Source organism: Mesoplodon bidens (assembly GCF_964165515.1).
Source record: "Mesoplodon bidens genome assembly, chromosome: 9".
Classification (NCBI taxonomy): Eukaryota; Metazoa; Chordata; class Mammalia; order Artiodactyla; family Ziphiidae; genus Mesoplodon; species Mesoplodon bidens.
In genome coordinates, this window is record NC_138166.1 from 89,260,806 (window position 1) to 89,286,833 (window position 26,028).

At 45.2% G+C, this 26,028-nt stretch overlaps 1 protein-coding gene across 5 annotated transcripts in view; it reads right to left on the bottom strand.

Annotated features, from left to right (window-relative positions):
- Positions 1-202: 202 nt before the first annotated feature.
- LOC308622250 (solute carrier family 23 member 2-like) overlaps positions 203-26,028 on the bottom strand; it is a 51,353-nt gene continuing 25,527 nt past the window's right edge. For 4 of the 5 annotated variants that reach the window (XM_081243555.1, XM_081243556.1, XM_081243559.1 and 1 more), the window contains 9 exons: positions 24,114-24,273; positions 15,850-16,031; positions 14,807-14,927; positions 13,558-13,714; positions 12,477-12,730; positions 4,153-4,317; positions 3,647-3,755; positions 2,389-2,484; positions 203-1,107 (listed from right to left, as the gene is read on the bottom strand). In XM_081243555.1, the coding sequence (XP_081099681.1) occupies positions 848-1,107; positions 2,389-2,484; positions 3,647-3,755; positions 4,153-4,317; positions 12,477-12,730; positions 13,558-13,714; positions 14,807-14,927; positions 15,850-16,031; positions 24,114-24,273 (1,504 nt within the window). In that variant the 3' untranslated portion in view covers positions 203-847. The remainder of the gene's footprint in view (positions 1,108-2,388; positions 2,485-3,646; positions 3,756-4,152; positions 4,318-12,476; positions 12,731-13,557; positions 13,715-14,806; positions 14,928-15,849; positions 16,032-24,113; positions 24,274-26,028) is intronic. The other variant, XM_081243557.1, reaches the window with a different exon arrangement.

Sequence of the window (26,028 nt, forward strand, 5' to 3'; positions counted from 1 at the left end):
TCCCTCCCGCCACCCCCATGTATGTATGTGTGTGTGTACACATGTATATATCTCTCTGCAGACATGTATGTGTATACACACACCCAACACCCCCGATTGGCTCTGTTTCTCTAGAGAATCCTGACTAATCCACTGAGGATGCAGAGAGAACAGGTTCGCCTGGCTCTTTACAGTTTATATATCATAACAACAGTGGCTCCGCTCCACTGAAGGCCTCTCAAATGCTTTGACTGTTTAATGTCCCTGTGAGAACCTGACATGCAGGTTAAGTCTTAGGATCCAAACCTGGTCCTGACTCCACAGTGCCAGGGCCCACAGCCTCACTATACCGCCTGACCCCAAGGACTGGCGCTGGGGCTGTGCAGGGATTGTAGCTTTGCTGGCCCTTCAGTGTTTACAAATGGTGGGGGCCTGGCGGGGAGGGTCCTGGAAGAGGAAGCGTCTGGAAGAGAAGGGCCCGCAGGGGCTGGCAGGGCCTCCAGCCTCTTTGGGGAGGAAGAGAACTGTTCCCGTCACCTTTCAGCAACCAGCCCCATCTCCGTCCCCTGCCCCACCCAAAGCCTCTTCCTCCCGATGCATCAAAATACTGCCAAGAGGACTGGTTTACACTGGAGACGGGAGGGCCGGAGCACAGTGGAAGGAAGCAGCTTGAGGCCAGACCTCGGTGACTAAGTGACTGGGTGAAAGCACGCTTGTCATGGTCTTAATCTAATACTTATTTGGCTGCCGCCACGTGCGGGGTGCAGAGGTACTCGAGAGGGCAGGGTCCCCCCCATACGTGAGTGGGGAGCTCAGCACATTGGGTGGGGCGATAGTGAAGGCTCTGGGATGTGCAGAAGGAGCGTTCTCACATCCTGGTGTCTGTGGCGCCCTTGGGCCGCTCTTCTGAGGGGTCCTGGGAGCAGAGCGTCAGCTGGCTCACCCCCACCTCACCTCTCCCACCGCATGCCAGCCTGGGCCAGAAGGGGAGGCACCGGGTGCAGGAGGATGCGCAGAACCTGGTGCCGATCCCCCAGGGGAGGCTGTAGACCTCCGAGATCTTCGTAGTCTCCTCAGACTTCTCCTGGATTTGATTCCACGCCAGGAGGCCTCTCTCCTCCAGGCTTCCTAATGGGAGACAGCAAGCAGTCAAGCCTGGGCCCTGAGGTAGGGGGCGGAAGCCTCTGGCGCCCCCTGCAGGCACTCACGAGGCCTCGTCTCGGTGCCCTGCACCTGCCAGCAGCCCCTCCTCCTCCTCCTCCAAGCCCATCCCAAGAATCAGCTCAGCTCAACTCAGCTCATCATCAGGTGTTCCCTGAGCTCCGGGGTACGACCTTCTATGAACCACTGTTCTTTCCTCATCTTCCGGAGCGGACCTTTCTACATTTCAGTGTTTCTGGAATGCAGATGCATTTAACATTTGGTGGAGAGAAGAAATGTGGGAAACGGAATACCACGAAGCAGGAGCTATCACAGAGGTCCTTTCAAGGGGCCGTGGGAGGATCAAGAGGGAGCACTGAAAGCCACCAGTGAGGGCAGCTCTGCACTCTTCACCTCAGCGCTCATGGGCTTCGTTTGCTCATCATCACACTTACTTCCCTGTATTGTAATGGTCTGTTGTCGTGTCTCTCTCCCCTATTAGCCTGTGAGTTTCTAGAAGGCAGGGGGGCATGTCTTGCAGCCCTTTGTATCCTCAATACAGAGCACCTGGAACACAGTGTACTTGCTGTGGTTTTTATGGGAATATGAATAAATGAACACATGCTTTCTCTCCCTAATGAACTAGACGGCAGGCTCTAAGAGAGCTGGGGCTATGTGTTTTGCTTTTTGCTTCCAGTGTATTTCTCACCTTAGAGTCCTTTTATGGGCTGAATTGTGTCCCCCCCCCACACAAAAAAATGTTATAGCCCTAACCCCACAAACCTCAGAATGTGACTGTATTTGGAGATAGAATCTTTAAAGTGGTGATTTAGTGAAAGACGTAAAGACGAGGTCTTTAGGGTGGGCCCTAATTTAATCTGACTGGTATCTTTTTTAAGAAGAGGAGATTAGGACGCACAGAGAGACACCAGAGATGCACACACAGGAAGGAAAGGCCATCCATCTGCAAGTCAAGGAGAGAGGCCCCAGGAGAAACCAATCCTGCCAACACCTTGTTCTTGGACTTCTAGCCTCTGGAACTGTGAGGAAATACATTTCGGTTGTTTAAGCCTCCTAGTCTGTGGCATTTTGCGATGGCAGCCCTAGAAAGCTAGTACAGGCCCATACACCCCACCCAGATGCAGGGCCCACTCAGGGTATGCTGTGGCCAGTCTTACATGAGAATTGGGGCTAGAGAAGCAATGTGGGTGACCCAAATGCTGACCATCTACCCAAACTGCCAGCTTACAGAGCAAAGGTGAGCCCTACCAGGGATGGTGTTGTCCAGTAGAAAGCCCAGAAATCCACCAACAAACATGCCCGTGGTCAGCAGCACCTGGATGACCTGGTCCAACTGCAGAATCCCTAGAGTGAAGACAGAAGTGACAGGGACTAAAAAATGGGCAGAGGATCTGAATAGAGATTTTTCCAAAGAAGATATACAGATGGCCAGTAGGTACATGAAAGGTGTTCAACATCACTAATCATCAGGGAAATGCAAATCAAAATCACAGTGAGATATCATCTCACACCTGTTTGGCTTTTACCAAAAAGATAAGAACTAGGAAGTGTTGGCAAGGGTGTGGAGAAAAGGAGCCCTTGTGCACTGTTGGTGGGAATGTAAATTAGTGCAGCACTATGGAAAACAGTATGGAGGTTCCACAAAAAATTAAAAATAGAACTACCATATGACCCAGTAATTCCACTCCTGGTTATTTATCCAAAGAAAATGAAAACACTAACTCAAAAAGATATATGCACAGCCACCTTCACTGCAGCATTATTTACAAGAACCAAGATATGGAAACAACCTAAGTGTTCATCAATGGATGAATGACTAAAAAAAAATGAGGTATATATTTACAATGGATATTATTCAGCCATAAAATCTGGCTATTTGCAACAACATGGATGGAACTTGAGAACATTATGCTTTGGCATAAATCAGATAGAGAAAGACAAGTACTGTATGATCTCACTTATTATATATAGACTGTTAAAAAAAAACTCATAGAAAAAGAGATCAGATTTGTGGTTACCAGAAGCAGGGGGTGTGAGGAGGAGGAACTGGAGGAAGGTGATCCAAAGGTACACACTTCTGGTTATAAGATAAATAAGTACGAGGGATGGAATGTACAACATGACGACTATGGTTAACACTGCTGTATGATATATAGAAAAGTTGGTAAGAGAGTAGATCCTAAGAGTCCTCATCACAAGGAGAAAAATTTTTTTCCCATTTCTTTTTATTGTGTCTATATGAGGAGATGGGTGTTAACTAGACTTATTATGGTAGTTGTTTCACAATATATGTATGTCAAACCTTTATGCTGTATACCTGGGACTCATACAGTGATGTATGTCAATTATATCTCAATAGAACTGGACATAAATAAGTCATGGTGATGTAATGTACAGCATGGCGACTATAGTTAAATTTTTAAAAAAGTGACAGGAATTCCCAGGGACCAGGGACCCCACCAGCTCTGCCCCTGGAGTGGTCACAGTCTAGAGGATGGAGAATCACCTGTGTGGAGCCTCTCCGGGTTCTTGTTCACCCAGCTGGGAACAGCAAGCCCACAGTAGATGGAGAAGCCAAAGACAAAGATGTTTCTGGACGAGTTCATGTCCACGTACTGCAGGAGAGAGGCCCCCACGGCAGAGCCGGAACGATCAGTACCTGTATTGCACATCAGTCAAACACCTGCCCAGCCAGCCCACCCCCTGCCACTTGAGACTGGAGGGGGAAGTTGGGCTCAGAGGGCACACGTTCTCAGCCAAGTCCCGACTCCCACTTGACCCTGGGAGCTGAGTGGTCTGGATAATCCAATTCAAACTGATGCAGTTTTGTTTTTCAGAAATTTGGGTGCTTCTGGTTATTTCTTTCTCCCATTTGGGGCCAGTGCGGTTTCTGGGACTGAGGATTCCCTTCCCCTCCTCCCTTGTCCCCACCCTGTTCCATTCATCTCCATCCGCATGGGCTCCTTTCAGGAGATACAATGCTGCTGCTTTCCTAAGGGTGCCTTGCCTCACCTGAAGGTTGGAAATCCCCACGGCAGTGATGACCCCAAACATCACCAGGAACATGCCTCCGATCACAGGGGTTGGGATGGTGGCAAACGCAGCCCCGATCTTCCCAAATAGGCCCATCAGGAGCAGCACGCAGCCCGCAGCGACAATCACCATCCTGCTCCCTACCTGTAGCACTCAGGGAGATGGGGGAGAGATGAGGAGCTCAGCACCAGCTGGGCCACACACCCTGGAGGCCTCTGCCCTGCTCCTGGGGGAGACACAAACAATGGCTCCAGGGGACCCGCAGGAGCAGCATCGACTGACCCAGAAATGGCCCCCCTCTACTCCCACATGGTGCTGGCAAAAGCATGAAGGTGTGACCTTGGGTCCCAGCCTCTGCCCTCACCTCTCCTCTCTGCTGCTCTCATACATGTCTTCAAGTCCTGACTCCAATGCTCCTTCTCTAGGCAGACTTTATAGTGAGGCAAGAAGTCTCTCTTGGGAGGGAGTGGCCCAATGCTTAAGAATGGGGTTTGAGAGCCAATCCCAACTCTGCCTCTAACTAGCTGTACAGCTTCACGCAAGTTACCTAACCTCTCAAAATGTCAGCCTCCAAATTTACCAGGCGGGATTAATAATACTTACTTCACAATCTCATTTTAGGAGGCCAGCATTACCTTGATACCAAGGCCAGATAAGGACAGAAAAGAAAAGAAAGTACTGTGTGGGTTCACTTATATGCAGGTTTTTTCCAGCAGTAAATACTGAAGTACTAAACAATCCATGATAAGTTGAATCTGTGAATGTGGAACCACAGATATGATGGAACCATGGATATGGAGGGACCACGTGTACAGAGGTCCAACTATAAGTTATACACGGATTTTCGACTGCAAGGAGGGTTGATGCCCCTAACCCCACCCCACTCCCCATATTGTTCAAGGGTCAACTGTACAGACCAATATCCCTGATGAATATAGATGCAAAAACTATCAACAAAATGTTAGCAAACCAAATTTAACAGTACATTAAAAGGATCATACACCGTGATCAACTGGGACTTATCCCTGGGATGCAAGGATGTCTCAACATGTGCAAATCAATAAATGTGATACACCACATTAATAGAATGAAAGATAAAAACATATGGTCATCTCAATACACACAGAAAAAGCATTGGACAAAATCCAACATCCTTTCAGGATAAAAAAAAACGTTCAACAAATTAAATATAGAAGGAATGCACCTCAACACAATAAAGGCAATATACAAGAAGCCCACAACTAACATCATACCCAATGCTGAAAGGTTGGAAGCTTTTCTTCTAAGATCAGAAACAAGACAAGGGTGACAACTCTCACCACTCCTATTCAACATATTACTGGAAGTCATAGCCATAGCAATCAGGTTAGATAAAGAAATAAAAGGTATCCAAATCAGGAAGGGAGAAGTAAAATTATCTTTATTTGCAGATGATATGATCTTATATATAGAAAATCCTAAAGACTCTACCAAGAAATTGTTACAACTAATCAATGAATTCAGTAAAGTTGCAGGATACAAAATCAACATAACAGAAATCAGCTGCATTTTTCTACACTAACAATAAAACATCTGAAAAAGAAATAAAACAATCCCATTCACAATAGCATCAAAGACAATGAAGTACTTAAGAATGAATCTAAACAAGGAGGTGAAACATATAAGACTGATGAAAGAAACTGAAGAAGACACAAATAAATGGAAAGGTATCCCATGTCATGACTGGAAGAATTAATACTGTTAAAATGTCCATACTACCCTAAACCATCTACAGATTCAATGCAATCCCTATCAAATTTCCAATGGCATTTTTCACAGAAGTAGGAAAAAAACCCTAAAATGCTTATGTAACCACAAAAGACATCAAATATCCAAAGCAATCCTGAAAAGGAAAAATAGAAAAAAAGCTGGAGGGATCACACTTCCTGATTTCAAACTATACTGCAAAACTATAGTAATCAAAACACTATGGTACTGGCATAAAAATAGACACATAGACCAATGGAACAGAACTGAGAGCCCACAAATAAACCCATGCATATATGGTCAACTAATACTTGACAAGGGAGCCATGAAAACTCAATGGGGAAAGGATAGTATCTTCAATAAACAGTGTTGGGAAAACTGGATAACCACATGCAGAAAACTGAAATTGAAGCACTATCTTAACACCGCTCACAAAATTTAACTGAAAATGGATTAAATACTTAAATGTAAAACTGGAAACTGCAAAACTCCTAGAAGAAAACACAGGGAAGCTTCTTGACATTGGTCTTGGCAATGATTTTTTAGGATATGACACCAAAAGCACAAGCAAAAATAGTGAAAATCAGGAACTTCCCTGGTGATCCAGTGAGTAAGACTATGTGCTCCCAGTGCAGGGGGCCTGGGTTCGATCCCTGGTCAGGGAACTAGATCCCACAGGCATGCCGCAACTAAGAAGTCCACATGCTGCAACAAAGATCCCTCATGCCGCAATTAAGACACAGCTCAGCCAAAAATAAATAAATAGATATAAATCTTCTTTTAAAAAAAGTGAAAACCAAAAGTGGGACTACATTAAACTAAAAAGCTTTTGTACAGCAAAAGAAACAATCAACAAAATGAAAAAGCAACCTATTAAATGGGAGAAAATATTTGCAAACTGTATATTGGATAAGTGTTTAATATCTAAAATATATAAAGAACTCATACAATTCAATAACAACAACAAACAATTTTAAAATGGGCAGAGGAACTGAATAGACATTTTTTTTCCAAAGAAGACATACAAATGGCCAACAGGTACATGAAAAGATGCTCAACATCACTAATCATCAGAGAAATGCAAATCAAAACCACAATGAGATGTCACCTCACACCTGTTAGAATGGCTATCATCAAAAAGGCACAAGGTAACAAGTGCTGACAAGGATGTGGAGAAATGGGAATCCTGTGCACTGCTGGTGGGAATGTAAATTGGTGCAGCCACTATGAAAAATGGTATGGAGATTCCTCAAAGAGTTAAAAATAGAACTACCATATGATCCAGCAATTCCAATTCTGGGATTATCCAAAGAAAATGAAAACACTAACTCAAAAAAATGTATGCACCCTCCACCACCATGTTCATTGCACCATTATTTACAATAGCCAAGGTATGGAAACAATCTAAGTGTCTGTCAACAGATGAATGGATAAAGAAGACGGGGTATATACAATGAAATATTATTAAGTCATAAAAAAGAATGAAATCTTGCCATTTGTGACAACACGGATGGACCTTGAGGGCATTACGTTAAGTAAAGTAAGTCAAACAGAGAAAAACAAATACTGTATAGTATCATTTACATGTGGACTCTAAAAAAGCTAAACTTGTAGAAGTAAAGAGTAGAATGGTGGTTACCAGGGGCTGCTGGGTGGGGGAAATGGGATGTTCAGCAAAGAGTACAAACTTTCAGTGATGAACAAGTTCTGGGGACCTAATGCACAGCATGGTGATTATAGTTAACAAAAATGTATACTTCAAAGTTACTTAGTAGATCTTAAATGTTCTCACCACAAAAAAGAAATGGTAATTATGTAATGTGATAGAGGTGTTAGCTAATGGTGGTAATCATATTGCAATATATAAGTGTATCAAATAAACACGTTGTACACCTAAATTTACACACTGTTATATGCCAAGTGTATCTCAATAAACCTAGGGGAGGGAATTGATGTGCCTGGGGCACAGTGATGCAGGGTGAGAGACAGGAGATGGGATGGAAAGCAAGGAAGGGACTCTGTCATGAAGTACTTTAAGGGCCAGGGAAAGGAGTTACAATAAATTCCAAAGACAAAGCATAAACAAAATGTAGTATATACATGCAATGGAATATTATTCAGCCTTAAAAAGGAAACAAATTCTGACACCTGCACAACATGGACAAAACTTGGACATTAAGTGAAATAAGCCACCCACGAAAAGACAAATACTGTATGAGTCCACTTATATAAGGTACCTAGAGCAGTCAAATTCATAGAGACAGAAAGTAGAATGGTGGTTGCTAGGGGCTGGGAGAGGGGGGAATAAGGAGTTGTTGTTCAATTGGTACAGATTTCAGTTTTGCAAGAGAAAAGAGTTCGAAGATTGGTTGCACAACAATTTGGATGTATTTAACTCTACTGAACTATACATTTAGAAATGGTTAAGAGGCTAAATTTATGTTCCATGTATTTTGCTACAATTAAAAATAATAAATCCAAAGACAAAGGAGACAGTAGAGTTGTGTCAAGCAGGGTAGTGACATGATGTGATTTACATTTCAAAAAGTTCCCTCTAGGAACCCTCCTACACTGTTGGTGGGAATGTAAATTGGTGAAGCCACTATGGAAAACAGTATGGAGGTTTCTCAAAAAACTGAAAACAGAGTTGACATACGATCCAGCAATCCCACTTCTAGGCATATATCTGGACAAAACTCTAATTTGAAAAGATATATGCACCCTTATGTTCACAGCAGCACTATTCACAATAGCCAAGACATGGAAACAACCTAAATGTCCATTAACAGATGGATGGATAAAGATGTGGTGCGTATATACAATGGAATATTACTCAGCCATTAAAAAGGGTAGCGTTATTTGCAACAACATGGATGGACCTAGAGATTATCATACTAAGTGAAGTAAGTAAGACAGAGAAAGACAAATACCCTGTGATATCACTTATATGTGGAATCTAAAATAGGACACAAATGAACTTATCTACCAAAGAGAAACAGACTCACAGACATAGAGAACAGACTTGTGGTTGTCAAGGGGGAGCAGGTGTCGGGGAGGGATGGATTGGGAGTTTGGGATTAGCAGATGCAAACGATTACATATAGAATGGATAAACAACAAGGTCCTACTGTATAGCACAGGGAACTACATTCAATATCCTGTGATAAACCATAATGGAAAAGAATATGAAAAATAATGTTATATAAAACTGAATCACTTTGTTGTATAGCAGAAATTAGCACAACACTGTAAATCAACTATACTTCAATAAAATAAGTTTTTTTAAAAGTTCCCTCTGTAAGTCACTTCATTATTATTAATTGATACATTTTCTCAATTAGGACAAATTAGGTTTTCTCAACAAGCAATTATCATGGATTATGTGTAAACTATGATTCCTCCTTCATCTATCTGGAGGTTCATTAAGATACAAAACAGAGACAAGGCTCCTCCCCATGGTATTATACAGCATTAACTGGTCCAAAATCAAGGATCAGTTGTGCTAGAGTCACTGCTAATTGTTATCACCTGGTTTGCATAGGGTTTCTCAAGCAGCTAGGCGTTTGGGAATGCTAAAGAAGTACGTTTCACCCGCTTAGAGCAGCTATTAGATCTGGAAATAAAAAGTTTCTACAAAGGTTTAAAAAAAAAACACTCTGCTGTGAAGATTATGGGCTCTGGTCCACATCCCATCCCAGTGCCAGGCACACACAGCTGTCACACGCTGGACAGTAATGACTGTTGTGCTAGTCAAGGGTTGTATCTGGGGTTTGAGCGACAGCTACCAGTGAGACAAAAATGACCTCTGACCTGGAAGCATTCAGCTTCATCCTCAAAAGCTGGAGTTGTGCTGCAAATGTCTGAATATCCCATCATGAGTCTATTATCAATGAATGTGTTTAGGTAGTTCTTGAACCTCTTCTCATGCATTTGTTTCTACTCCCAGTCCTTAAAAGATACTCTAGTGTAGTTTCAGTTTTGCAAGATGAAAAAGTTCTGGAGATCTGTTGCATAGCAATGTGAATACACTGAATACTACTGAACTGTACACAAAAATAATTAAGATGGTAGATTTTATGTTATGTGTCTTTCACCACAATTTAAACATTTTTTAAAGATACTCTAGTGTCAACAACTTGAAGTCCATTAATGCAGCAATAAAGTAGCAGATTCAGCCTTTGCTTATTTTTCTTTCCAGTTTAAGAGCTAATTTATTTAATTTATTTCATTAGAAGACAAGTGATAGGAATTAACCACATCAAAATAACTTTTTTTGTTTACAACCCTAGCAATGAACCATGGCTTTGTGGGAACAAAGGCATGAATCTAAGCACAATAGATCAACTTGTCAGGTTCAACCAATACCCTTTGGATATGCTAATGGTCTCATAAAGATGGCAGGTCATCCCCAATCCTACTACCACAGAATTTATCATGCAGCCCTGGGCGTCTTTTGGTCTCAGGATTCACATCTGGGCTGGGAGCCATGACACCCTAGAGAAGTGATGGGAGATCTTTGGCCTTCAGCCTGATTTCTCCTGACTGACCAGGAGAGAACCAAGAATAGGTCAGAGCCCATGAATGCAGATGCAACACGGGGCCACAAGGGGGAGGTGTGAGTCCAGACCAGAGTTGATCGGTCTGCTGGATTTGTAGCCTGTTTGGTGTCTATGTATCTTTTCTTGCCTGCTCTTTCCCTCTCCTGTAAAGGGTCTTAATTTAGAAATGATACATCATAAAATTTTTTGTTCTGTTTATTGAATATAATTTTCTGTTCTGCATGAGATATCTTCCCTTCAGCAAGAAAAATATTTGCTGCTTTGTACTTACATAGCCCATTCCCACATTTCTGTGTGGGTCAGTGGCCCTCATGTGGAAAAATGTTCCTCTCACTTGTACTGAAGGTCTTGAAACTTTGGGGAAACGTCAAAGAGTCCACAGTGTCCAAGCACATAGAACTTGCCATAGGGTTGGGTGCTGGCTCTGCTGTTTGCTCACAGATTTTAGCTCTCACTATGGGCCAGAGGCCATGCAGGGTACAGAGGTAGATAGGTCCAAGGGAGCTATCAGAAAATACAGGGTGGGGATGTGGGTGGAGGAAAGTGAGTACTTTCCAAAGCTCACTTCACTTGTGCTGGGAAACACTGTACCTATGCACTGAAGCATACAGGAAAGCAACATCGTAATAATATTCTTTTCTAGGTCACCTTAGAAAGCACCATCTTGGGGACTTCCCTGGTGGCGCAGTGGTTAAGAATACACCTGCCAATGCAAGGGACACGAGTTCCATCCCTGGTCTGGGAAGATCCCACATGCCACAGAGCAACTAAGCCCGTGTGCCACAACTACTGAGCCTGCGCCCTAGAGCCTGTGAGCCACAACTACTGAAGCCTGCGTGCCTAGAGCCCGTGCTCCGCAAGGAGAAGCCACCGCAATGAGAAGCCCACACACCACAACGAAGAGTAGCCCCCGCTCGCCGCAACTAGAGAAAGCCCACGTGCAGCAACGAAGACCCAATGCAGCCAAAAAAAAAAAAAAGAAGAAGAAAGCACCATCTTGAAGAATTCTTGCTGACCTTATGGGGCTTTCCTGTGGAAAATGGGAGCCTCTGGAAGAGATTTTAAGCAGGGACTAATTTAATTGGGTTCTAGAAAGATCCTTGGGCAGCCATGTGGTAGCTAGATTAGAGATGGGCAAGATCCTGGGAAGAGACAGTTAGGGATACTGCCATGTCCAGGCGGGAGATGATAAAGCTGTGATACTGGGAATGGAGACAAGAGGACAGGAGAGCAGCACGCATGCTGAGAAAATAGAATCCACTGTGAGAAGCGCACAACAGAGAGAAGTTAAGGATGACTGGGTGAATTCCCTAAGACAAGGTTTACGGGAGGAGAAGTAAGGATGAGGGCATGGACTGAGCATGATAGAGGCCATTCTGAGTGTGAGGTACCCTTGGGACATTCAGGTGGAGGTGACCACAACCAAGAAGGTCAGGTATAGTAAGCAAAATAAAGGCTCCTCAAAGATGTCCATGCCCAAACCTGTGAACATGTTACCTTAATGGCAAAAGGACTTTGCAATGTGATTAAGGATTTTGAGATGGACGGAGTAGCCTGAGTTATCCAGGTGGGCCCACCCTAATTACATGCATCCTTATAAGCAGGTAATCTTTCCCAGCTGTGGTCAAAGGGAGACGTGACTAAGGAAGAAAGGTCAGAGAGATGCCATGTTGCTGGCTTTAAAGATGGAGGAAAGGGGCCATAGTCAAGGAATGTGGGCAGCCTCTAGATGATGGAAAAAGCAAGGAAATGGATTCTCCCCTGGAACCTCCAGAAAGGAACACGGCCCTGCCAATCCCTTTACTGTAGCCCTGTGAGACCTGCACTGGAGTTCTGACTTCCAGATCAGTAAAATAATACACCTGGGTTGTTGGAAGCCATCAAGTTTGTGATAATTTGTTGCAGCAACAATAAGAGGCTAAGACACTGATGACAGATTCAGGTACCCAGGCTGCCCACCCACCACCCCACCCCCAGGGCCACTGTCGGCAGCCTTACCCTGGTGATGCCCAGCGCGCCGACATTCTCACTGTAGGAGGTGGTGCCGTTCCCCGTACCCCAGGCCCCTGCCAGCAGGCAGCCCAGGCCCTCGATGCCGATGCCTCGGTTGATGGCGTGCTTCGGAGGGGGTGGTGCCCCCACCAGGCGGGCACAGGCATAATAATCGCCTACTGACTCCACCATTGAGGAGATCACCCCCGCGACGATCCCAAAGACCCCAGCCAGGCTGATGGTGGGGAGGCCCCACTGCCCTGAAATTGTAGTGCAGAGGGAATATTCATCCGGAAGATAACAGGCTGCTGGACCCCAAATAATTCCCTTGCCAGAGGGTTCTCCGGAAAGCTTTAAAGACCAGGCAACATGTCTTCCAACCCAACAGCTGTCCTGAAGCTTTGTCTCGGACTCCTGCCCTCCCGTGCCTCCCTGAGGGTAGGTCAGAGGCCCTGACCTTGAGGTCACAATGCACAAAAAGAACCAGAAACTGGGCCTCTTTCCAGGAAGGGCTTGAAGCCTTTTGAAGGCTTCCAGGATTCTTACTCAGGGAGGTCCTGGCGCCCAAGTCCATGAGACCAGGACCTCCTCACCCCTCCAACTGGAATGTGGTTATTCTCACACCCTGAGCCAAGAACTGCAGGGAAAGGAGATGCCCTTGACCAGCAACCCAGAAATGTTCTAATTCAGTCCCAAGCCTCCCTTGTGTGGGATCCACCAGTTCCACGAGGAGACCCAAAGGTTGGCTAAGAGGTCAGGATCCCTCTGTGCTTTCCCCACACCCAGTCGATGGGGCCTGAGCAATGTGGAGGAGGGGATGAGGCATGCGGGCCAGGAAGGAGGTAGGTCTGGGAGAGGGAACCATTGGTCTACCACCCCAAAGCGTTCTTAGGACCACCCAAGGGTCTCCTTCCTCTCTTAGGGGTCTCATATGGACTCTGTGGGGCCTGTCCCTCCTTGCCAGATCCCTTGGAGGAGATCCCGTCCCGGCTCTACTCATTTCCCCCTCTGGTGCCTGAGCCTCATGGGCAGTCCTGGGAAGCATATGCCCCAGGCAAGATGGGCCCCGGCGTCGGCGCCTCGTTACCTGGGTAAGGGAAGCGGAACCAAGGAGCCTGGCTCAGGACGTCGCCTTTGGTGTCTGTGCGGGCCAGGTACCCGTAGGCTGCAGGTGCCGAGGGGAGGGCGTTGGTGACTGTGAGCACAAAGCACAGCAGCCACGAGATGCAGAGCGCCAGCAGCACCTGCGGGAGGGAGGCGCCCTTCATACTGGGCCCCACCCCTGCACCTGCCCACACCTCCCAGAGAGGGTGGGCAAAGGAGGGAGTCGGGAAAGCTCTTTGAGATGAGGAAGTGTTGGGTTACAAACCCTCCCAGTGACAACAGGAATCCGCTGTGTCAGTGGATAATGAACACATTACAGGAATAGAGAAACTAAACTGTGGGGAGACCTTGTGTCAAGTAGAGGCAGAAATGTCTAGGAAAGTGGACACAGCCTGGGGCAGAAGGACTGCAGTCTGACTCCCTTTCTATTGCTTGCTGGTCACATGACCCTGGATCAAATTCCCTGAGCCTCAGTGTCCTCATCTGTACAATGGGATTACAACCATTGCTCTGCAGAGCCTGAGGCAGGATTTCTTAAAGTGGGGTCCTCAGATATATTGACTTTTAATCTCTGATGGTAGAACCCCTGACATCGGCATTTTTAGCAATGTCCCCAGGTGATTCTTATGCATACCGAACTTTTGAACCACTGGCCTACAGGATTGCTGAGGGATCAATGAGATCATTATGTGGAAGTATCTTTTTATAACGCAGAATGTATTTCACAGATAAATTGAACCTGAAAACACATTTGTGTGGTTGGCAATGGCACCTACTTGACAGAGTGGAGCAAATTCAACAGAGAAGGCTCTGAAAAAGGAGACACCATCATCGTCAGCAGGATCTGAATTATCCAGGAGCCAATGAGAAAGAACCTGATCTAAGCAACTTGGCCCTTAGTTTTGCACCTTTAGCGGTGAGCCTGGCTGTCTCCCCCAGTGCCATGCTATGAGGATGGCCCAGGGACATGAGAAGACTGTCCCACAGTGGTGCCCAGGGCAGCAACCTGGGGCGAATTGTCTACTCCTGGGAGAGAAGCAATGAGGGAAGATCTGGGACGGCATTACACCAAGCCTCCCACCGCCCGCGGGGCAATTAAGGGAGGTTGAGGAGGAGAGGCCGCTGCAGGTGGAGAGCATTTGACTTGGGGGCCATCTGGGAGAGCAACAGGCTGGCCCTCACCCTCCAGCTGAGTCAACTAAGAATGGCAGAGGGTGGGGAGCGCTTCTTACAGGGAAGACCTGAAACAGGTAGAACTTAGAGGTGTGACACTTCTTCTCTCGTCCGTAAACAGGCACAGGCACCGCGATGTTTTTCAGGTACTGAGAAAACAGCACGATGAGGAAGCTGGTCCTGAAACAGAAACAAACCACACCCAACCTGGCGAACTTGGGCTCATCACGAGCGAGGGTCCATGAAGGCGTGCCATCACGTGTCTCTGGGACTATGGGGCAGTGGCTGTGCTGGGAGGGTCCCCATCTAGGCCCTGCTCTGCAGTGTAGGCAGCATTCTGCCAGTTCTGAAAAGGTGGGTGGGCCCCTTTCAGAGGCTGCTGGTGGCTAAAGAGGAACAGTGGGCAGGGGCCTGAGAAATAAGCATGGCAGCTGCACAGATCCAGACTGAAGCCAGTGAGGCCAGAGTCAGACCATCTTCTCTCCCAGGTGGTCCTGCGGGTCCTTGTGGTCAGACCACAATAGACAGAGTGAATGAGTGTGTCCAGGGTCATCCCCAAGTCCCTTCAAAGCTCTGTTTAAATGCTGAAGGCCTCTTTTTCTGGGAAGCCTTCCTGACACCACTCCCCCACCCCCGGCAAGCTGACTGTCACCACCCCATCCCCTGAACCAGCTGGCACACTGTGACTCTCATCACTGTCTCCTGGTGTCACAGGCACTTGGACCCAAGTCTTATCCCTCTACTATGCTACAAAATGCTTGAGAGCTGGGGCCATGTCTTTGCACTCTTCCCAGGTGCTGGAGGTTTACAAATATTTGCTCAGTGAAAACCTAGGAGGCAGGGGACGGGTAGCATCAGCTGTCTGTGAACCCTACGCTAAGTAAGTTTATACCCTGCCTGTGATGAACTTGTTGTCTGTGAGGACTAATAACATAAGAAATAGTAATGATACATTCTAAGTAGCCATTTCACTGCTTTTAAGGTATCGTGATGTTTGTGAAAGTATTTGTAAACCACCAGAGTTTGCCAATATCCAGGACTCACTCTTCTTACTGGGTAATCTTCCTCCAAAGACAGCCCACCTTCCCCAGAGGGTGCTTACATGGCAGCAATCCCCCAGTGGATCCCAGCGTCATTGCCCGCAGAATCGAAGAGAGGCAGGGCCACCAGGGAGATGGTCGGAGCAATGGTCAAGGGGCCGATGAAGCGCATGAGGAAGCCAATGAGGCCTGAGAAGCCCACCAGCATCTGGACACAGGAAGCAACCATGATGGCTCCCTGCAGCTGAAGAGGAAGCGTGGGGCTCAGCACCTGGGAGCCTGTGGCGGGGCCACCCAGATTGGTGGTACCTTCAGAGGCAGTGCAGGGGCAAAGTTGGACCCCAGAGGAACTGAGGGAAGGTGAGCTCGGACCTCACTCCTCTCTCCAGTCCTCTATTTCCAACTGTCTGTTGGACATTTTCACCTAATGTGAAGTTTTTCAGGAAGTAGATTTCAAGATTATCTATTGATCACAGTGATAACGTGATGACTCGTAATACTGGCATCACCCAGTTATGTATTGAACATCTTGTTGATTTATTTGTCTCTGTTTTCCTACTTTCTATTGCAGAGGTTGGCAAAGGTTTTCTGTAAAGGATCAGAGAGTGAATAGTTGAGGCTATGTGGGCCGTACAGGCTCAGCTGAAATTTTTCCAGGCAAGATGGAAACAAATGAACTTGACTGTGTTCTAATAAAACTCCACTGATAGGCACTGAAATTTGAATTTCGTACAATTTTGACATGTCATAAAATATTATTCTTGAATTTCGTACAATTTTGATGTGCCATAAAATATTATTCTTCTTTTGATTTTTTTCAACCATTTAAAATATAAAACCATTTTTAGCTTGTGGGCTATAAACAAACAAACAAACAAACAAACAGAAAACAGGCAACTAGCCAGATTTGGCTCATGGGTTGTAGTTTGCCAACCCCTGATCTATTGGACTGATTTTTACTTTACTTCTCCTCTTTTATTTTGCTAATATGGATGTTATTCATTTTACCCCTGAAAATTTTCCTTGCTTTGATGTCTGCTCTTCCTGAAAAGAAAGAAGTCTGACTCCTGCCCTCCTTTGATCAGTGTTAACGTGGTATATTCTTCTCCATCCATTTATTTTTAATCTACGTGTGTCTTTATATTTAAAGCCGGTTTCTTCTGGACAACATACAGTTGGGTCTTGTGTTTTGATCCACTCTGACAATCTCTGTGCCTTTAGACCAATGACGTGCAAAGTGATTACTGATATAGCTGGATTAATATCCACCACATCCATTAGTATTTTCTATTTGTTGCCCTTGTTCTTTGTTTCTGTTTTTTTTGTCTTCTACTGTTTTTCTGCCTTTTGTGGTTTTAACTGAGCTTTTTCTTTTCCTCTCCTTTCTTAGCATAACTATTATCCTTTTTTTTTCCTTTAGAGTTTGCAATGTACATTTACAGCTAATCCAAGTCCCTTTTTTTTTTTTTCTTGCCACACCACATGGCTTGCGGATATTAGGTCCCCAACCAGGGATCAAACCCATGGCCTCGGCAGTAAAAGCGCAGTCCTAACCACTGGACCACCCAGGAATTCTCCCAAGTTCACTTTCAAATAACACTATACCACATCACGAGTGGTGTGAGTGCTTTATAGTAACAGAGCAATCCTAATTTCTCCAACCTAGCCTTTTTATCATTGCTGTCATTCATTTCACGTACACATAAGCATACACAAGGATATAAAAAATTTTAAACCACCATAATACTGGAAGGTGAAGTTTAAGTTGGTCTAATGTGTTGAAAACTGAGCTTGCCATCTCTTCCCAGAGTCTTCTACATTTTCTGTTACCACCACTTTCTAAAAATATAATCATTACTTACTTGTCCTCTCTATTACTTCTTATCTCTCAGAAGGTAATGACACCCCTATTGGTCCTATATTTGCCTCACTTTCATTTGTGGCTGGTATCGTGATGTAGAGTTGGACTGCTAGCCATCGGTGGCTTCAAGCCTTGAGATGTGTGTGAACAAATTTAACTTAGTGAAACATGGAAACTCTACCTTAAATTCCAATAGTCTGGCCCAGTGAATTAAACCAATCCATCAATTAGTAAAAGAAGATTGAAACTTGAAAGAACTTTCCCTTGTTTACAGCACTGGTGAAAAACACTGGACCAGCAGATGGAGCTAAAATACCACAAATAAGACTCTGGGTTTGCACTCACTGTTGGACACTTGAAGGCGAATGTGGGAAAAAAATAGTGGAGGCTACAGTCTTAGATCTGGGCAAGAGAACTCCCACCCTGGGCCCTGTGCTTTAGAGCAGGGGTTGGCAAACTTTTTCTGTAAAAAGCCAGATAGTTAACATTTTAGGTTTTGTGGGCCACATATAGTTTCTGTCACATATTCTTTTTTTAATTTTAAACAACTTTTTAAGATGTAAAAACCATTCTTAATTGGTGGGCAGTAAAAAAACAGATTACAGGCTGGATTTGGTCCAAGAGCGATAGTTTACTGACTCCTGCTTTAGAGGACTCACAAACACAAAAATAAATGGTAAATGTATTTAAAAAACATGGTTGTGTCTGTAACTTGGGATCCTGTGCTCAGTGCAGGCACAGCATGACCTAAACATCCCTAAACATCCTCTCTCACTACTAATACTGTGTCCTCAAAACACAAAGTAACTGCTTCAGACCACTGCAGTGTTGAGGCAGACACGTCATTAGAACACAGGAAGAATTCGAGCAGCAGAGTGCTTAGGGAGGAGAAGAGACAAATTAACTTGTCAGATCTTTCCTCTTGGACAGTACGAAGGCAAGAGATTCTTGCACAAAAAATTACAGTTCTCAGTAGGTCTAAGTGGAAGGGAAATCCTGCCCCTGGCATCTAGCAGAGCAGGGTAAGGAAACTGATGAAATAAAACTTATATTTTAAGTCAGAACAAGTAAAAAAATTAAACATAAAGTTCTCTCTGTGTGTTTGTTTGGGCCTCCTCCCTCCCTAATGTGCAGTGTGAACCTGCATTACACATTAACCAGAGCTCCTCAAAGATGAGGGGCCTGCTCAACCATAAAGATCAATTGTTTTTCTTTCTTCCGATGCTAGCAATGTAATTTCTTAAAAGAATAGCGTTCTCTCCCAGCTCTGTAGGGGGTCATGGTGACTGCCTGCTCGCTTTGTACCTGCTTATCTGGACTACGTATCCCTGGTGAACTTTATGTAAAATATCAGTATGTCATTTTGATGTTCGATCCTTTGTCTCAAAAATGTATATGACTGTGCCTTCAACTTCTAACAGGTGGAAGAGTTCCCAGAACTTCCTGAGAATCTGCTTCCTGGGTTTATAATCCTCAGCTTGGCTCGAATAAAATTCCATTTTTTTTCTTCTTAACTCGATAGTTAATTAAATTTTCATTGACAAAATCCATCCACTTCTTATTCTTTGCTTAATTTTAATTTGGATTTACGAAAGCCAAGTATTGGCTCCCTGGGGGACAGCAGAAACAAAACCCCCCAAAACCTCAGACCACATGTATTTTGTGATTCATGCTATCGATGATATAATAAAACTAGGCTGCACTGAAGAAGAAATACATCCTGCTTTGGAAAAGGTGGTACAACACACAGCATTTGAAGACTGGCCAACGGACCTGGCAAAAATCCAGGGCCCACCAGCTTGACAAATGAAATCCTTAGGTATATCTTGGTCTGGCACTACATGGAAAAGTTCTTTAAACATTAAAAACCTCTGTTAACTCTGGGTCCACCTTGAGAAAAAAAGGAAGCACAAGAACTTGATAGATCATTGAAGTACATCCACATCTGGGTGCACTGTTGGACTGTATACCAGAGCACGGCCACATGCAGAAAGGCTGTTTTTGAAAGGGAAGAACAGCAGAAGGTTCTGGCTGAAATTCACAAGTTATGGCTCAGAGTGGTCTGAGACTGGTATCCTGACCAGCACAGTGCTCCTGAGATATCAGAAGCGTCAGTGGTTCCGTCCATGCTGAATGAGGACTGACCCTGGCAGATGCCTGGTGCTTCAGCTCTACATGGGGCATTTGGTGTGGAGGTGGCCCAGAGCAGCTACTCAACTACTCTCCCTCTGAAGGACCAGTCCTAACTCGTCTGCTACTGGGCACTGTTTGGAATTAGAGCACTACTGAATGGCACCAAATAACTCCAAGATCAGAGATCCCAATGGTATCTTGAGTGATGTCAGAAAGACATTCAAATAAGGAAGGGGATCATCAACAGAATGCGCTAATTAAAGGGAAATCGTTATATTCAGGGAAAGAAAAGGCAGTTACACAAGGAGGGGTTCATAGGATCCATGAGTGAGTGACAGTCCCCCTCCCCTGGGTGGACACTACCTCGCGAGATAATCTATCTCTAACAACAGAGACTTGGATCCCACTATGTGGGTCTTTGAATTCAAAAAGCACTGCTTGGGGGGACTTCCCTGGTGGCACAGTGGTTAGGAATCCACCTGCCAATGCAGGGGACACGGGTTCGAGCCCTGTCTGGGAGGATCCCACATGCCGCGGAGCAACTAAGCCCGTGTGCCACAACTACTGAGCCTGCGTTCTAGAGCCCATGAGCCACGACTACTGAGCCCACGTGCCATACTACTGAAGCCCATGCACCTAGAGCCGGTGCTCCACAACAAGAGAAGTCACGGCAATGAGAAGTCTGCGCACCACAACGAAGAGTAACCCCTGCTCACTGCAACCAGAGAAAGCCTGCCTGTAGCAACGAAGACCCAATGCAGCCGTAAATAAATAAATAAATAAATGTATTAAAAAAAAAAAAAGCACCGCTTGGAGTCTTGCTAAAGGTGCTGCTCACCCACCCGAGAAAGACTGAGACTGAAAGAGTGTAACATTGCAACAGAAGGACCTTGATGGAGGAAGGAAGGCAAGTCTAAGTCCAGCCAAAGGACCAAGCTGTGTGTGATGTGACTGACAGTACACACATAAACCCCCAGAGTCACCCCTTTAGAATTATATAGGTTCTCGGGCTGTGGCCAATGGACTAGCAGTTTGGTCTGGCAAGTGGATCATAGAGGCTCTACTGAAATTTCACCTTTTATGGGACAGGACTTTATAGTCAAATCTCAAATACTGGTGGTTCACATAGATGCCCCTATGTCTTAAAAAGAGGAGGGAAGTATGCTTTTGAATGTAGTCATTAGGGCCCACAAGATGACACCTCGGGCCACAAGCCATGCATATGCGGGCTTACAAACTACATAATCTCCATCTCTATCTGAAGTCACTTGCGTTGCCCAGGATGATCCCCGTTGCCAACAGCAATGGGCACAGGTGCCTCTGGTGGGAGAATATGAGGATAAATGGCCCATCACAGAACTGACAGGCTGCCTGTACTGGACAGTCCACAGAGCATGGGAGGTTTTAACACTTTTTTAAACTGGTATGGACAGTGTTTCTGGTTTGAGTTTTGCCTATCCTGCCACTGAAGCCCTGGCCCAGGCTCCAATAAAGAGACTAGCAACCCAGATTGCCCACCAGCATGAAGATCAACTTATATATCAAACAGCTCAAGGATCACTTTTCACAGCATGAACAAGACAGGAATGGACCAAGAAATACAGTATCAAGTGATCGTTTCATATTTCATGTCACTTTCCAAAAGCAGTGAAATTATTGCAAAATTAGAACGTGTGCTTGAAGCAACAAAATGTGGGTGACAAAGGCACGAAGAAGGGCAGGCTTTGCAGGGTAGGATAGTGTAAGATCAAGCCACAAGTGGGGCACTACACTGAGTCACCAGGGGAGCAGGGTGTAAAGGACAGATTGGGAAATGAGAAGGTAAAGAAACCCTATTTTCCCAGGACTAGGGATTTGGTGGTGTTCCCTAAGATAGGAATAATAAGAATCAATTTAATTTGACTTGTTGGAATTCTGATGGTATTTATGGGCCGGATTGGAAGGTCTGGTGTTCTTCAGGATGCATCCTACCCAGTGGAGAGGCTACAGTGACAATATACATATTAAATCATTTGAAAGTACCTTGGGGAAGGACACACAAGGAGGGTTTCACAGTGTGCCTTTTCCTGCCCACTCTTTAAAGGCTAGCAGAGAAGGACTCAGCACCTCCTCTTCCAACAGGAGCAAGGAAATGGGTTAAGAAGGGCTCACAGCGGGCAGAAAGAAAGATGGCTGCAGGAAGAACTGGAGTTACCACATTATGGGATTGAATAATGCTGCTGTTGCCCGTTTTATTTTATTTTATTTTTATTTTATTTTTTTTGCGGTACGCGGGCCTCTCACTGTTGTGGCCTCTCCCGTTGTGGAGCACAGGCTCCGGACGCGCAGGCTCAGTGGCCATGGCCCACGGGCCCAGCCACTCTGCAGCATGTGGGGTCTTCCCGGACCGGGGCACGAACCCATGTCCCCTGCATCAGCAGGCGGACTCTCAACCACTGCGCCACCAGGGAAGCCCTGCCCATTGCATTTAAAATGTTGGAAATAAGAAAATGATCTCTTAGCCATATTTCTAGATACGTCTTCAATCTGGGATGAGGGACGCTGGCATCAGAGTTGATTCTGCCAAACTGAAACACATCTAATAAAACTAGACCCAGAGTATACTGTGCTGTACTGGATGGACAATGAGGAATGAATATTGTGAAAGTAGCCAAAGCTACTATGATGCTGGCATAGTTAGGACACAGTCTGTTGTTTGAACTTGAAAATGGGTCATGGACTAATTCATAGGTCATGTACATGATACTCAATGAAATGAAAGTCATGGAAATAATGATAAATAACAAAGTCTATATTGGGATATTGACCTCTAGTCACCAGCTAATGTGGGTGAGCATAGGAGCAAAAATGACCCCAGTGGTCAAACAGACCTACAAGATGAGGACAGACATTTATAGTCAACTCTAAATCATTCAATAACGTCATAAAAGAATGATACAAGTTTACCATCATGCACTGACCAGAGCAGCTAAAATGAAAAAGAGAAAATGTTGGTGAGAATTTGGAGTAACTGGAACACACACATGCTGCTGGTGGGAGTGTAAATTGGAACATACACTTTGCAAATGTATTTGCTAGTGTTTACTAAAGTTGAACATATACATAACATACAGTGATGGTGAATTTTATGTGTCAACTTGACTGGGCTGAGGGATGCCCAGATAGCTGACAAAATATTTTTTCTGGGTGTGTCTGTGAGGATGTTTCCAGAAGAGGTTAGCATTTGAATTGGTGAACTGAATGAAGCAGACGGCCCTACCCAATGTGGGTGAGTGCCATCCAATCCTTTGAGGGCCCCAAGTAACCAAAAAGCAGAAGAGCTAATTTGCTGTGCTTGAGCTGAGACATCCACCTTCTCCTGCCCCCAGACAGCAGCACTCCTGGTTCTCAGGTATTTGGAATCAGTTTAGGACTCACACCATTGTCCTTCCGCCCCACCCCTCACCCCCACCGGAGTGTTTTGTCAATTCTACTCCTTCTCAATTGTCAAATCCGGGTAAGAATAGGAATCTTGTTACCATGTTTCCTCTGTCTTCCCTCTTTCTTTGTCTTTCACATACAGCAGATGTGACCCTTATTGCAGCCATGAGGCTGTGAGGATGCTGAACATGGACTGGGTGGGGTGCAGGATGGACCCTGGCTGGGCTAAGGCTTCTTAGCTTAACTCCCAAGGATATCTAGGGAACAAACTCTGCTCTAGGTCCATAGGCCTGAGTTCAGGAATGTCCTTGGTCCAGTTCTAGTGAGTTAGTGCTGAAGACATTAAGTGACAGCTGGATTCATGCCTGAGCGAACTACCTTGTATTGGAAACCCAGTACCATATGGTGCTTGTGTAACTGCCCCTGCTCCAGAGGAGGTGGTCCTTAGCCTCACTCCAGGCCTACATATTTAAGGTCAAGCTGGGAGGAAGCTGGTTGGGCTTCCTAGAAATCTCAAGTGACCTTCACTCTCTCATACAGTACCCCACCCATGGGCCGTCCTTGACCCCTCACCTAGGAGGTCAGGTGAGGATGTTGGGGTCTGGAAGCTAGCAGGTCTACTGTCCCTGAGGGTATGGCTATGCTCTCTGCCAAGAATCCTGTGTGCTGGCTTCCTTATCTATCGTTTAGATAAGCCAACCTGGAGCATGGCCAAACTTCAGAGCCTGCTTCAAGGCCGCTAGTTTCTTTCCCTGGATGATAAAACTGAATTAAGCAAGGGCCAAGTATCTTAAAGCCTGGAATCCTGCTCAGCAATGAGTTGAACAATGAATGTTGAACAAATGAATCAACTGAGGAGCCCCTGTTGAGGACCACTCCATTCCTCTCACCCCATCCCCCTCACCCCAATACCTCTCGGATCCTCTTCTGCCATTCCTCAGTGAATTCAGGGGAGCTGGTGTTCACCAGGCTGGCATTGAATGTCCACATGGGGCACTTCCAGGTGGGAAGGGACAGCATGGCCAGGGAGGGTGCCAAAAAAGCAAATGTTCCTCCCTGGAGAATGGGCAGCCTGGAGAAGGGGAAAGGAGAGAGTTACCAATCAGCCCTTTAAGTGCTGGTCTGTCACTGGCTCCAGTGGAGGCCTTTTAGTCCCAAGTCCTACCTTGGATTCAAGGTAACACGTGACCCCTGCAGTTCTCAGTTTACAGGGAACTCCTGCCAAGCTCCAAGTCAGGCCCATGAACCCTGCCAGACTTTGGACAGGTAGGAGAGGTGGAGAGGGAAAGACAAGCAGACCTAACCCCAGTCCTGGAGATACAAGCCCAGGAGCAGAGAGTCAGGTGCTGGGAAACGATTTGGGGGTAGCACAGAGCTCAGAGAACATGTTTAGTGGGTGCCATTCTTCCTCAGTCCCAGAGAATCTTCCCCAGACCCCAGGATCAAAGCACAGCTCACACATGTGGAGTTCCCCCCACTGACAAGAGATGTACAGCCTAGAATCTGGGTGGCCAGATTCCTTTGCCTCTTCAAAAATGAACAGCAATCCCAGACCTCTACCTTCAGCCTCCTTTTTATCACCCGGACTGAATAGGCTTGAGGTCAATTATCAGGGCGTATTCCCCACCCAGGTCTTTCTCCCTCCTTGTCGGTGTCTAACTCTGGCCTCTGTGAGAACTTCTAGCAGAACTTCTAGCCCATCTGACTTGTCTCCCTTCAAGGTGAATGTAGCCTGATAAGTCAACCTCCAATAACCCTCTCTTACTAGAAGGTCAGAAGCTATGAAGGCTCACCTAGTCTCTTTGCCCTGCATATTAGAATTTGGGGTGGGGGGTGGAACAAAGGGACCTCGGCCTCGTGCTTGCATTTGTCACTATAGCACACCCAGTTTAGGTACTTTTTCTTAACAATACTAGAAGGCTATTTTTGAACTCAGGATTCCATGAAGACAGCTTAAAGGGTTATTTTTGAGAAAGACTGAACACATTTTACTTAATGAAAATATAAAGTTTTGCTGCCTAAGTGGCCTTTGTCCTGGATGAACGTAGGAATCAGCAATGCCTGGGCATCACCCTCAGTTGAGTTAGTGGGCTTGTCAAAAGGGTGCAGCCAGGCATGGGGAGGGCTTAAAGCTCCAGGTGATTCTAATATCAACCAGGGCTGAGAACAAGTAATCTAGATTCATAAATCTAGACCCATAAGGTTCCAAAATAGATTGGAATATATGGCACACACAGGGCAGGAACATATGGGTGGTGGAATGGGTATGTGTGAATAATGTTTTTAATTAAAAAATTATGGGGGGGAGATAAATCAGGAGTTTGGAATTAACATGTACACTAATATATATAAAATAGGTAAACAACAAGGGCCTACTGTATAGCACTAGCACAGGGAACTATACTCAATATCTTATAATAACCTAGAATGGAAAAGAATCTGAAAAAGTATATATGTATATATATACACATACATATATATATATTTGTAAAACAGAATCACTTTGCTGTACACTTGAAACTAACACAACATTGTAAATTAACTATACTTCAATTAAATGCATAGAAATTATGAAGCTAAGTATCTTGACAGAGAAGGGAAACATGCTATACTTATATCACTGCAAAATCCTTTTGAGCTTTTAAAATGAACATAGAAATATTTGCATATCATATGTACAGAGTATATAATATAAGAATTGTGTTTTAATTTTTTGCTGTAATTCCATATGCACATTTCATTCATTCAACAAATATTTATTGAGGACCTGCTCTGTGAGAGGCACTGGTTGCCAGGTATTAGGGATACCATGGTGACTGAGACAAAA